Source organism: Cucurbita pepo, chromosome LG06 (genome assembly GCF_002806865.2).
Source record: "Cucurbita pepo subsp. pepo cultivar mu-cu-16 chromosome LG06, ASM280686v2, whole genome shotgun sequence".
NCBI classification, from domain to species: domain Eukaryota; kingdom Viridiplantae; phylum Streptophyta; class Magnoliopsida; order Cucurbitales; family Cucurbitaceae; genus Cucurbita; species Cucurbita pepo.
In genome coordinates, this window is record NC_036643.1 from 10,002,411 (window position 1) to 10,017,299 (window position 14,889).

A 14,889-nucleotide genomic window follows, 5' to 3' on the forward strand; every position below is an offset into this window, starting at 1 on the left:
AAGGTTAGTATTTAAACCCATTAAGTTTTAATACTTATGAACATGCTAGTTATTTACAATAATTGATGTTCTAAAAGTGCCTAAGATCCAAATTGCTTCCGCATGTGTTATATTAACACCAACAAGTCAGACTTACGGGATATGTTAGTAAGCTGGCTTGGTGAGTTAATGCGTGTGTGTGAACAGTGTGTGTAATGAAACACTATGTTTAATGACCCGAAATTTTCTACTTAATTTAAGGTCGCTACTGTATACATATCATGAACACTGAATGCAAAAATATTTCATTTAAACTTTTATAAAATGTCTCATTCGTCTTAAAACATAGCCATGGACTTACGTGTTCTGAAAAAACTTTTAAAAACGACACAACAAAAGACAAAATAAAATAAAATAAATAAACGTTTAATTTTAAAACATCATATTCTAGCCTAAGTCTAAGAAAATAATACGACTACCCTATGCATGTGTCACGGTCTGGAGTTACAATGTCGTCATCAGCCATACAGGAATGTATTGCCTTAACCTGAAAGAGAGGTAGCACGTGACTTGAGTATTTTAAAAAATACTCAGTAATGGGCAGCTTAGATGTGTACCATATACTATTGGGGTTAAATGCAAGAACATGTGAATGCAATGACAGGATCTACCCTATCCATTCAACCCTACCCTATAAATAAAGTAGAGCCCAAGAAATAACCATGATACATATAGTATATGAATGAATTTTTTCTCCATAAGGTTAATTACTAAAAAAAATTTAAATACCCATCGTATCTTTAACATTTTTCAAGTAAAGACAAGGTTCCCATGTATGAATGACGGTATAGTTAAAAAACCATAAAATAGTTCACATTTATTCAAAATCTATGGTAAATTTTAAAATAAAATATCACGACATGTATGTAGTTGTAGTCTTAATGTAAACCACATGTCAACATTCTTTAAACTCAAATATGAATGTCAACTTGAATATAGCTCAACTGGTTGAGACACGTATCATTAACCAAAAGATTAGAAATTCAAATTCTTTCACTTTTTTTTTATAAGTTTTCTAAATTAAAAAATGAAACACGTGTAATATTTTTCGATATGAGATCGGACTTTTGAGTTCATAGACATTTCATATTTAACCTAAAATAATTCCTCAATTCTAAACTTGCATTTACATGCCTTTTTCCTTTTTCCAATAGATTTGGTAAATAAAAAGTCAAAGGTTTGACCTTTCCCTAATGCCCCTAAACAAGTCTTTCCCAATTTTTTTTTTTTTTACTAAACTCATTTGAAAAAAAAATAAATTATTTTATTTTAAAATTATGATTTATTTGATTAGGTAAACTAATTAACCAATCTTTGATGATTAATCTTTTAGGTTATTAATTCATGCTTAATATTTTAAATTTTGTATGCTTTCCCATAATAACTATAAAAAAAATCTCAATATAAAAATATTAAAATTTATAAGTAGAATGTAACGTAGCTTAGCTAGTTAAATGATGATCACGTTTGATAATTTTAAGATCGACTATGACGTACCTAAATGCAACTTAGCGAGTGAGAACACAAATATAATCTTGACAAAAAAAAAAAAAAAAAAAAAAAAAAAAAAAAAAAAAAAAAAAAAAAAAAAAAAAAAAAANCTCTACCATCACAAATTAGGGGTGTTCATATGATCCAAGAATCCAATCAAGCCAGACTATCTAACCTAAACCATCAAGGTTCGGTTGGGTTAGGTTGAATTCTTGGAAAATCAAAAACTTGTGCCCTTTCATGATTTGACATTTTTTTTAATCAGGTCAACTCAATCAGTCCAACCAACCTGAAAATAGGGTTACAATTCAACTCAATCATACCCTACTTTTAAGATTATTATGAATTAAGAATATTTGACATTTGTAACCCATGTTAGTGATACATTTTGACTTGTGAATGTTTGATATTTGAGTTTTATGTAATTTTAGTTATTAATAAAACATGTATCGTACATAAATATGACTTTTTAAAATAATTTAAAAAAAAAAAACAGACGATGTAACCCAACTCAACTTGAAAGTAGAGGGTTATGTTGGGTTGTGATCGCGTTGCTCGAGCCACCAATCCAACTAACCTGAAATTTTGGGTTGGGTTGTGGTCGATTTGCTCGAGCCACCAATCCAACTAACCTGACATTTTGGGTTGGTTCAAAAGATTTTTAAATCTAACCCAAATCAACTCGAAAATAAAACATTGGGTTGGGTTGGGTTGTGTTTGCGTTGCTTGAGCCACAAATCCAACTAATCTGAAATTTTGGGTTGGTTCCAAAAGATTTTTAAATCTAACCCAAATCAACTTGATAATAGAGGGTTGGGTTGGGTTGTGGTCACTTTGCTCGAGCCACCAATCCAACTAATCTGAAATTTTGGGTTGGTTCTAAAAGATCTTTAAATCTAACCCAAATCAACTTGATAATAGAGGGTTGGGTTGGGTTGTGGTCACTTTGCTCGAGCCACCAATCTAATTAACCTGACATCTTAGGTTGATTCAAAAGATTTTTAAACCTAACCCAAATCAATTGGAAGATAGAGGGTTGAGTTGGGTTGGGTTGAGTTGTGATCGTGTTGCTCGAGCCACCAATCCAATTAACCTGAAATTTTGGATCGGTTCAAGAAATTTTAAATCTAACCCAAATCAACTCAAACATAGAAGGTTGGGTTGGGTTGTGTTCGCGTTGCTTGAGCCACCAATCCAACTAACCTGAAATTTTAGGTTGGTTCCAAAAGATTTTTAAATCTAACCCAAATCAACTTGATAATAGAGAGTTGGGTTGGGTAGTGGTCATTTTGCTCGAGCCACCAATTCAATTAACGTGACATTTTAGGTTGATTAAAAAAAAATTTAAACCTAACCCAAATCAACTCAAAAATAGAGGGTTGAGTTGGGTGTAGTTGTAATCGTGTTACTCGAGCCACCAATCCAATTAACCTGAAATTTTGGGTCGGTTCAAGAAATTTTAAATCGAACCCAAAACAACTCCAAAATAGAAGGTTGGGTCCGGTTGAGTCCTGATTGCATTCTTCGAGCCACCAATCGAACTAACCTGAAATTTTTCATTAGTTCAAAAGATTTTTAAATGTAACCCAACCCGTGTACTCTCCTAACCCGTTATTTTTGTTTAGTAATATATCCTATATGTCAATTAGACTTTACTTTAATATATTTTGCAACACAATTTTTTTTTTTTTTTTTCATAAATAATTTGATGAAGAAAGAGCTCCGTAGGAAGCTTCCGTTCTCCCAAAAGTCTCACAAATTGGCCCCACTTTCAAGATCGGGCGACTGATACAGTCACCCCCCTCCACACCTACTCCCCAAAAGTAACCCATTTTCACTAAATAATTAAATAAATAAATAAATACCTCAATTTTCTAATAAATATACCCATCATTAAATTAAAAAAAAAATTGAATAAAATTTTAAGCTAATCTTAAAAATACGATTAAGATGCTATAATCGTAATTAAGATATAAAGCTACGACCTTTAAATCGAAATTATAGAATAATTGAATAATCGAGTTGTTCTATTTTTTTTATTACGATAAATATATTAAATAATAAATTATTAATATTTATATAATGTTGGTCATTTAATAAAACCAAGAATGGAATAATACATATATTAATGATGATTTTTAAAAAAAGGGGTTAATTAGAAGAAGAAATTAATAATAATAATTAAGTTAATTAGAGTGAAGAATAATCCCAAATGGAATTATCTTCCACATCAAATCCATCGCACAAATAATCCTCTAAACAAAGCGCCTCCGCCGCCATCTGCATCCACATCGTCGGAGAATCCAACGGCGACTCATTAATGGCCTGAATTTGGCTCGGAGACAGCCCGATTCGAACCGGCGCCGGTGGGTGTTGAGCAGCAGGCGGCGGCTTGGTGTTAGCGAGGCGCAATGCAGCCATGTGGGCAGCGGCTTGAATGTCGTCGGGAGAGGAGGTGGCGGGGCGGGGGAAGGAGTCGATGAGGTTGGGGAAGTTGAGACGGGCGTTGGGGCCGCGGAGGTGGAGAGCGGCGACGTCGTAGGCGGCGGCGGCCATTTGGGGAAGGTGGTAGCTGCCGAGCCAGATGCGGGTTTTTTTGCCGGGTTGGCGGATTTCGGAGACCCATTTGCCCCATTTGCGTTTACGGACGCCGGTGTAAGTGGGTTCGGCCATGGAGGTAAGTGAGTGAAGGGGTTTGTGGAGGATGGTTAAATAGGGGAAGGGAGTGAGGGTTCGAGGTAGGTGCCGGTGGTGCTGCTATTTGAAGTGGGAAGAGGCTGGCAAGTCTGTTATTTTCCTTGCTATTTCCATTTGGGTTTGGTTGCATGGGTCAAACAATGACACGTAGATTATTATTAGTACACTTCTTTTTTCATTGGTTAGTTTTATGTTTTTCTAAGAAAAAATATGTGTTGGGTATACCCGGGTTGAGTTTGGTTAGACCAACACAAAATTTCGGGTTAGTGACATGAGTAACTGGAATACGGTTAACCCAACTCAGCCTCGTTGGGTTGTTATTTATTTTTTTTTTTTATATGTTGTGAGATCTCACGTCGGTTGGAGAGGTGAATGAAACATCTGTTATAAGGGCGTAGAATATTATCTCTAGGGTTTTTTAAAACTTTGAGGGGAAGTTCAAAATGGAAAGCTGAGAGAGGACAATATTTGTTAGTAGTGGACTTGGGCTGTTACAAATGGTATTAGAGTTGGATGTTGGGTGATGTGGCAGCGAGGAGGCTGAGTTTCGAAGGGGGTGGGCACGAGATGGTGTGCTAGCAAGGTTGCTGGGCCTCGAAGGGGATGAATTGGAGGGCCCACATCGATTAGAGAATGAAATGAGTGTTAGGGAGGACGTTGGGCCCTAAAGAGGGGTGGATTGTGAGATCCCACATCGGTTGGGGAAGGGACCCCACATCGATTAGAGAATGGAACGAGTGTTAGGGAGGACGTTGGGCCCTAAAGAGTGGTGGATTGTGAGATCTCACATTGGTTGGGGAGGAGGCCCCACGTCGATTTGAGAATGGAATGAGTGTCAGCAAGGACGCTGGGCCCTGAAAGGGGGTGGATTGTGAGATCTCACATCGATTAGGGAGAAGAACGAAACATCCTTTATAAGGACGTGGAAACATCTATCTAGCAAACGCGTTTTAGAAACCTTAAGGGGGAAGCCCGAGAGGGAAAGCCCAAAGAGGACAATATATGCTAGCGGTGGATTTGGGCTGTTATTCACAAGTCACAACACACCACTAACATCGATTATAAATATCAAATGTTCTTAATCTTCATACTAATATGAAAAAGTAGAATACAATTGGATGGGTTGTAACTCTATTTTCACGTTGGTCGGGTTGATCAAGTCGACCCTATCAAAATTAAATTCAACCTACGAACCAAACTAGATTTCCAATTTTTCAAAGATTCAACTCAATCCAAACCGAAAAAAAATTAACCAACTCAATCCTTATCGTTCAAACTTGATATTTTTAATTTTCTTATAAATATTACGAAAAAAAATTACGCATCAACTATCACATCAATTCTACGTTATTGTCCACTTTGGGTATAAGCACTCTGACTACAAATATACGAAGGTTTGTGAGGCTCGTAAAGCTCGAACCCCTAGCTCACTTGTTGCCTTTTATAACATAAATATTGACGTCTTCAATACTCGAGACGACAAAACGTGCATCTCAAACATTAATATTTTCTCAACTATTTTTGGAACCATATCATAATCTTTTAAAACATGTTATTATTAAAGTCAGCTAAAAATAAAAACAATGTCATTATCCAAAATTATTGTGTTTTTTTATTTATTATTTGTTAAAGCTATTTATTGTATTTATTTATTTGGCTAAGAAAGGTACTGTTGTTGATGTCACAATAGCATTATTAGGTGAGCATGAAAGAAGGACTACGTACAAAGTATCTCATTCAAGATAGACAGACAAAAATGGGATAAAATTTCAGTACTCAAAACTGGATTCCACTTTTCCAGATTCCCTCAACTTTTTTTCATTATTTAATGTAACGACCCTACCGTTCTTTTAAGTACAAAATCGACTTTATGACGTTTCAAATTGATTTAAGCTAAATTTTTAAGAAAACGCTTCGTATATTTGATATGAAACGTTTCGATGAGAGTCTACGAGTAGGTGATTACTAAGTACTTTTGGATGGAGTGTAGGTTAGACCACTGTTGACGGTGGGAGCGTGCAACTACAGAAAGGCCTTAGATCGAGTCGTTTTGCTTAAACTTGTGTTGTTTTTGACTCGGTAGATACTATTTGGACTCTTAAACACTTTTATGTCATATTTGTTGTTGTCTTTGAATTTTAGATTTTTTGCGTCATCTGCTTTATAAATTGGAAGAAAAAATTTAGGGTTCTTTTTAAGTACAAAATCGAGGTTATGACGTTTCAAATTGATTTAAGTTAAATTTTTAAGAAAACGCTTCGTATATTTGATATGAGACGTTTCGATGAGAGTCTACGAGTAGGTGATTATTGAGTACTTTTGGATGGAGTGTAGGTTAGACCACTGTTGACGTGGGAGCGTGTAGCTACAAAAAGGACTTAGATCGAGTCGTTTTGCTTAAACTTGTGTTGTTTTTTACTCGATAGATATTATTTTATACTCTTAAACACTTTTATGTCATATTTGCCGTTGTCCTTAAATTTTAAATTTTTGCATCTTCGGCTTTATAAATTGGAAGAAAAAATTTAGGGTTTTTTTTTTAATTTTTTTTTTTTGAATCTTTAAGAAAACGCTTCGTATAGTTAATATGAGAAGTTTCGATGAGAGTCTACGAGTAAGTGATTATTGAGTACTTTTGGATGGAGGGTAGGTAGACCACGGTTGACGGTGGGAGCGTGCGGCTGCAGAAGGGCCTTAGATCGAGTAGGTAGACCACTGTCGAGTCTTTTATTAATTTGAAATCATTTAAATGTTGTTTTGCTTAAACTTGGGTTGTTTTTGACTCCGTAGATACTATTTTGTACTCTTAAACACTTGTATGTCATATCTGTGGTTGTCTTTTAACTTTTCAATTTTTTTTGCGTCATTGGCTTTATAAATTAGAAGAAAAAATTTAGGGCTTTTTATTATTGAGTCCACGTGGCAATTTGCGATTTGAAGACTCTGAGCAACTGTCAAGGTCATACTTTTTCAACCGTGCGATGTCGTGATCTTGACATGCACATGGCCAGTCTTAAGGGAAACTCAAACCCCATATATATATTTTTCGTCTGGCTTTGTGTTTTTCGGACCGTCAAACAAGTTTGTTCAGCCACCCATATTATTCGTGCGTGCATGTTCCATTGTTGCTACACAACATGTCGCATCTCAATGTCATCTCGGTTCCCAACAACACGACTCATGCATCATGATGTCGATTTCTCAGTACACATTGACCATCTTGGCTTGCTCAAATTATTAGAATTAATTGTAAGAACATTATTGTAACGCTTGAGGCCCACCACTACTCCTCAACCAATGTGAGACATCACAATCCACCCCCCTTTAGGGTCTCGCGTCCTCGCTGACACTCATTCCTTTCAACCAAATCCACCCCCTTCAGGGCCCAGCGTCCTTATTGACACATGACCTCGTGTCTACCCCCTTCGGAGAACAGTCTCCTCGCTGGCACATCACTCAATGTCTGACTCTGATACCATTTGTAACGCCCGTTGGCCCACCGCTAGTAGATATTGTCCTCTTTGGCCTTTCCCTTACGGGCTTCCCCTCAAGCCTACTAGGAAAAAGTTTCCACACCCTTATGTGTTTCATTCTTCTCCGATATCACAATTATATAAGAACTTTTAATCCATCACATAAACTAAACACAATTATTTTATTTCTAAATATTTTATTTATAGATAATTTGTTTTCCGACATCTTATTATTATTATTATTATTATTTGCGTTTGGTCTCCTCTTTATATTCGTCATATCAGATTGTTTTTTGCCACTGTATTTAAAAAAAAATATATAAAATAATAATAAATTTAATTTAATTATTAAAAAATTATGAAAATCCCATTGAATTCAGAGAAACAGCTTCTTTAAATCAATAATTGCAAAACGACAAAAAGCTCATTTATTTTCATTTAAGCTCTTTAATTAATTAATTAATTAATTATCTTAAAATTTGCGAAAAGACATTGACATAGAAAGACAGACAGGCTTACTTACTGCCAGCTGTTTGTGGAATTTTCCAACCTCCCCTTAGTCCATTCTCCTCCATTTTCCACGTGTTTAATTATTATTTTATTTTATTTTATTTTTTTCGATTTAAATAATTAAATTATGCAAGACTACCCAAACCAACCAATGAATTCATTTGATTTGATTTCCGATGATTCTAAATATATATAAAAAAATAATTTGTAATTTTTGTTCTAATAAGACGTTTTATGTGTTCAAATATATTCGAAGTCAATATTTATAATAAAATTATGAATGTGAACGGGTAGGTTTTTCTTTTTATGTATTCTCATATTCAGGTCACTAAAATTAAATATTATAACGACCCATCTTCTGGATTTGAAATCTAGATTTGGATCCTGACATTCTCGTTCATCTTCTAAGACATGGTCATGTTACTTACTCTATTTACTCCTTACTTCTAAGAGTAAAAACTATCTTCACAGACCTTCACGAGTCTTTGTAGCATGCTTTGTCCTCGCTCACATAAAAAATTCTTAGGAAGTAGCCCTCACGAGTCATTTTAGCATTTTTTTTTTCGAACGAGTGCTAGCGAGGATGTTGGGCCTAGAATGGGGGTGGACTGTGAGATCTCAAATCGGTTTGGGAGGAGAACGAAACATTTTTTTATAAGGGTGTGAAAACTCTCTCCAGCACACGCGTTTTAGAAACCTTAAGGGGAAGCTCGAAAAGAAAAGCCTAAAGAGAACAATATCTGCTATCGGTGAGCTTGGGCTGTTACACTCACAAAGAAAACTCCTAGGATTGCTATGAAAACTCCAAAGAGAACGATATCTACTATGAAAAAAATGTATCTTGTTGGTATAAGTTGTAACTTTCAATTGTTTTAAGCTGATGTTATCCATTCTATCCTCGTGATTCCTCCCGTTTAAATGTGGTCTCGATTGATTCATCTACCCCTCGTTTACTCGAGGTGTCACAGACTTTATCATGTTTTTTTTTTTGCGGGTGTTCTATCTTTTAATAACGGACTAATTTTGGGAAAATTAAGTGTTCGTATTGTGAATTTCGGAGAATTATAGTAATCTAAACTCAATCGGTCAATCTAATGTCGAAAAACATAATCATTAACCATAGATTTGTAAGGAATATTAAAATAGTCATGAACATATATGAACCAATTAATCAAAGGTCGACACTTTGAGTCATAAGAAGTGGACACGTGGCATGATGATTAAGGTAACATGAGCCACTCATTTGTTTTGTTTTTAGTAAACAAAAGATGATAACTTTATGGCATTGGAATGTCATGGGTCAAAGTTCACATTAGAAAATAAAATAAGTGAGAAAAAAGAGAATGAAAAAAAAAAAGTTTATTGGGAGTATAAAACTAAATTTCCGACATGATTTTGCTTCAAATTATAATAAAGAGGATTGAATAGTCATTAAACTTTCCCGATCAGGTGAATAAGCTCTCTACCTCCCTCGACTAAGTGTTATAAGCTCTCTTACCCACGTGTATTCAATGTGATTGATACTCAAATTGTACTATAAAGAAGTCAAGTAGACATCAAATCTCCCCCGGTCAGGTGTGGTAAGGTCTCTTACCCACATATTTTCAATGCAATTGATATTCAAATTGTACTATAACGAGGACCAAATAGTTATCAGACCTCCCCCGACCAAGTGTTGTAAGCTCTATTGCTTACGTATTTTCAATGCAATTGATATGCAAATTGTACTATAAGAAAGGTCAAGTAGTCATCAAACCTCCCCCGACCAAGTGTTGTATGCTCTCTTACCCACAGTTTTCAATATAATTGATATTCAAATTGTATTATAAAGAAAATCAAGTAGTTATCAAACCTCCCCCGACCAAGTGTTGTAAGCTCTCTTACCCACATATTTTCAACGCAATTGATATTCCAATTGTACTATAAGGAAGATCAAGTAGTCATCAAACCTCCCCCGAACCCAGTGTTCTAAGCTCTCTTACCCACATATTTCCAATGCAATTGAGATTCAAATTGTACTATAAGGAAGACCAAGTAGTCATCAAACCTCCCCCGAACCCAGTGTTGTAAGCTCTCTTACCCACATATTTTCAACGCAATTGATATTCAAATTGTACTATAAGGAGGACAAAGTAGTCATCAAACCTCCTCCGAACCCAGTGTTCTAAGCTCTCTTACCCACATATTTTCAACGCAATTGAGATTCAAATTGTACTATAAGGAGGACCAAGTATTCATCGAACATCCCCCGAACTCAGTGTTCTAAGCTCTCTTACCCACATGTTTTCAACGCAATTGATATACGCTTTCTTTAAAACCATTTTTTCGTTAACATGACTAAAAGCTAAAGACTATGTCGAGATTGTCAGCAAAAACTAATTTCCGAACCGCTGACTCGTACAAATTTGGAGTCCAAACTTGAGGTTGATTGGTCAAAGTAAAAGATTGGGAGTGGGTAGTGAGTGAGTGAAACAGCTGGAGCAAGCTAGGCAGCTAAAATGAGAAAAGGAGAATTTCGCTTTGTTTTTTTATTTTTTTATTTAATTGATTGCGACACCCAACAACCGTAAAAAAAAAAAAAAAAAAAAAATTAAAATAAATGCACCGGCAGGGTGTTCCTTATCCCGCCTCGTACGTCCGCATGTACGGTTTCCGCGTCCACCGGCTCTTCCGGTTGACCGTACACGTGGGAAAATCTTTCATTGCGCCCACCAAAACCTCTCGTGTGCACTGTCTATTTAATACACGTACTTCAACCAACCATCTCTCATCTCATTTTAAAATAAATAAAAAAACACATCGTACTATTTTTATGTTTTTTTATATATAATTAATGTGCAAATTTTGATTTATTTTAAGGTTTCCACGTTATTTCAAGTATAGAGACACAGGCGTCTCGGGTTGAGTCGTGTTTCCTTCCATTGTATTTGGAGAAGAAGACGATGAAGTGATCGCTTCAATTGAACCGACCATGCCAGCTCAATGTCAGACATTCCTTCAATCATTCTCAATTTTAACTCCCTTTTAGATCGGTTGTCATAAACAAATTTATGGTTCTAGAAACTAGACACTCTAAGGAGTTTGTCAAAGAAAATTTGGAGTGATTTGAGTATCGGAAGGTCAAGAATAGAGGTCTCAAACATCAAGGACAAGGTAAGTAGTTAATCTGTATTTTTCTTAAGAGACACAGGCGTCTCTCGCGAGTCGTGTTTCCTTCCCTTGTATTTGGAGAAGAAGACGATGATGTGATCGCTTCAGTTAAACCGACCATGCCAGCTCAATTTCAGACATTCCTTCGATCATTCTCAATTTTAACTCCCTTTTAGATCGGTTGTCATAAATAAATTGAGGGTTCTAGAAACTAGACATTCTAAGGAGTTTGTCAAAGAAAATTTGGAGTGATTTGAGTATCGGAAGGTCAAGAATAGAGGTCTCAAACATCAACGATGAGGTAAGTCGCCAATCTGTATTTTTCTTAAGAAATACTTGTAAGAATCGCTTGGAACTCAAAGGATATGGAATAAATAAGCAAAAAACCGTGAGTTAAGGTCTAACTTGAGCATTTCGTTGAAGAAATCATGTTAAAATAACCTACTAAACGAACTCTACTACCCATGCAACTTCAATACTAGGCATACTATGATATTTTAAGGTAATATGAAATTTGGTGGTCATTCGATAAGGATAAATAGCTAAACAAAGTAATGATGCAAAATGATGATAATACCTCTACGGTAAACCACCTAGCTGACCTAGTAATCCAATAAGCCTCCTTAGCTTCCAATTATGACCAAGACGCCTTTTAAAATCATGAGACCGGCGACGATATGTTATGGGCCAAAGTAAACAATATCGGCTAGTGATGAGTTTGAGTTGTTATAAAAAAAGCAGCCATCTTTTTTTTTTTTTTTTTTTTTTTTTTTTTTTTTTTTTTTTNCGTGAAGCCGACAACGATACGCGATGGGTTAAAGTGGACAATATTTGCTAGCAGTGGCCTTACCTTGAGATAGATGACAATAAGCAACGGGCTAAAGCGGACAATATCTGCTAGCAATGGGCTCACTCGGACGAATATACTCGGACACAAGACGTGTTTTAAAATCGAGAGGCTGCGTAACAAGCCAAAGTGGACAATATATGCTAGCAATGGGTTTAAGTTATTACCAAAAAAGTAGTCAAGATGGCTGAGTTGGTCTAAGGCGCTAGTTTCAGGTATTGGTCCGAAAGGGCATGGGTTCAAATCCCATTCTTGATAATTATTTATTTATTTATTGTCAAATCGTCTCCCGATAAGTAACTATGTTGACTGTCGGCTTATACATAGCGAATGAGTCCATGATAGCGAAGAATTTTTGTGTTGTTGAATATCTACTAGTGATGAGTTTGAGTTGTTACAAAAAAAAGCAGTCAAGATGGCCGAGTTGGTCTAAGGTGCCAGTTTCAGGTACTGGTCCAAAAGGGCATGGGTTCAAATCCCATTCTTGACAAAAAAAAAAAAAAAAAAAAAAAAAAAAAAAAAAAAAAAAAAAAAANGTGGACAATATAGGATTCATGTCAAGAGATGACAGATGACAACAAGTAACTATGTTTATACAATATATGCTTATGTATGAGCTATTTTTTGATATAATTATGTAAAAAATTATCGTCTTTTTATACCATCGAGTCAACTCCAATTACGATTCGTGCTTCTGGCAAGCTCGGAAATCGAGTCGTGACAACAACATAAAACTACAACATCCTACACAAGTTTCAAAATAGATAAAAGTAAGTACAATAAAAACCGACTCAAGTTTAAATAGGATCCATAGAGTCTCCAGCTCGACTACACTATCGTCTCGATCACACTACACCATGTCTATCTAGAAAGAAAATAAAGTAATTGTAATGAGTAAATTATTTATAGGTTTCATCATTGATTCGATTCTCGGTCCATCCATTATCTTGGATCCTAGGTTCATATATTAGGGTCTCTCTATCATATAAAGGTATTTTAGCGAACCTCAAATTTTATTTGTTGGCTCTATTTATGCTTATTACAAATTTAAGAAACGTATGTAAAACTCGCTTTCGGTCAAATAGGACTTAGTCTACTAGGTGCTTGGTGTCACGGTCATGCCTGTCCAGGGCCTGTTGCCCATGGCCGCATGCCCATGACAAGCCAAACCCTTGTCATGTCTTTTCATTCTAGTGTTTTTCCCTTTGTAATTCTAGAGCGTATGACACCTCAAGAAAATCATGTCTAGGCCTGCCAGAACTAAAATGGCCCAGAATGTACTATAGGGGGATATGACTAGTCGTCAACTTCTCCCTACCCAAGGTTATATATGCTAAGCCGTTGTTATCTTTCTCTTGCTTGCTTATATAACGTCTCTTTCTAAAATCTCTCTTTCAAAAATCTCGCTCTCTCCTCGTTTTCTAAAACCTTCTTTTAAAACCGAGGCTAGAGGCTCGACCGTACGTCGCTTGGCCGTAGGCGACGCAAGAACAAATTGGCTTAACTCACTTGTCGCTGGAAAGTGAGTGCCGCACAATCGCTAGTCCGCTGCCTTCGAAAGTGCGATTGTGTCAAGTGGTATCAGAGCTTTGTTAGCTCCGTAACGTCATACAGACCGAAATCATGTCGACGACAAAGTCGACACCCAAAGCACAAGCCGATCGGCTTACGCTAATAGAGGAGGAAATGCTGTTCCTCAAAGAAGTCCCTGACACCCTCCGTTTCTTGGAAACACGGGTGACCGAACTGAGTGAGAAAGTCGTCCAAGTCGACGCAATGGGCAACCGCCTAGATGGGTTGCCAATCGCAGAACTGCTGTTTCGAGTGACCTCGCTCGAAGAAAGAGTTGCTCCTACGAGCAGCCCAAAACCGTCTGATAGTCCGGATAGCTCTGTCGCACACAAAGAGGGACGTGGCGAAGAGTTCGACATACTACAAAACACAATGATGAGTTTGTTCAATGGATTGGCTGATGAATTCAGATCAACAGTCGACGACCTCCAAGAAAGGATGTCCGCCATGAGCACTCGAATTGAAGTTACCATGAAAGCCGTGGAAGGTGTCACGGCTGGACAAACTAGTACAGGATCCAACAAACTAAGGTTCCCAGACCCTAGAGCCTTCAAAGGGAATCGGGACGCCAAAGAGTTGGAGAACTTCATCTTCGACGTCGAACAGTACTTCAAAGCCACAACGGCTTGTACTGACGACAAGAAGGTGACTGTAGCTGCGATGTATCTCGTAGACGACGCCAAACTGTGGTGGCGTACGAAGGTGCAAGACATCGAGGATGGATTGTGCACCATTGACTCATGGGAGGACCTCAAGAGAGAGTTGAGGGAACAATTCCTCCCCGAAAACGCAGGACACATAGCAATGGAGAAAATAGTAGCCCTGAAACACACTGGAAACATACGGGACTACGTCAGACAATTCTCAACCCTGATGCTGGATATCAGGGGTACAGCAGAGAAGGACAAGGTGTTCTTCTTTATAAATGGTCTACAACCGTGGGCCAAAACAAAGATACATGAGAACAGGGTCCAAACCCTAGCTGCCGCAATGGCCTGCGCCGAGAGACTCGTGGACTGTGGGAACGAAGCAGGATCCCAAAGAAGAGCGACGCCAGCCCCAAACAATGGGGGCAAACCATACCGACCACCAGGCCATCGAAATGGAAGC

At 37.0% G+C, this 14,889-nt stretch overlaps 1 protein-coding gene and 1 non-coding gene across 2 annotated transcripts; one reads left to right on the forward strand and one right to left on the reverse strand.

Moving 5' to 3' along the window:
• Positions 1-3,720: 3,720 nt before the first annotated feature.
• On the reverse strand, positions 3,721-4,203 carry LOC111796796 (ethylene-responsive transcription factor ERF022-like). The gene has a single exon (XM_023679555.1). The coding sequence runs from the start codon at positions 4,201-4,203 to the stop codon at positions 3,721-3,723; it is 483 nt and encodes a 160-aa protein (XP_023535323.1).
• An 8,413-nt stretch (positions 4,204-12,616) lies between these two features.
• On the forward strand, positions 12,617-12,697 carry TRNAL-CAG. The gene has a single exon. It is a non-coding gene; the product is annotated as a tRNA-Leu (tRNA).
• Positions 12,698-14,889: the final 2,192 nt, after the last annotated feature.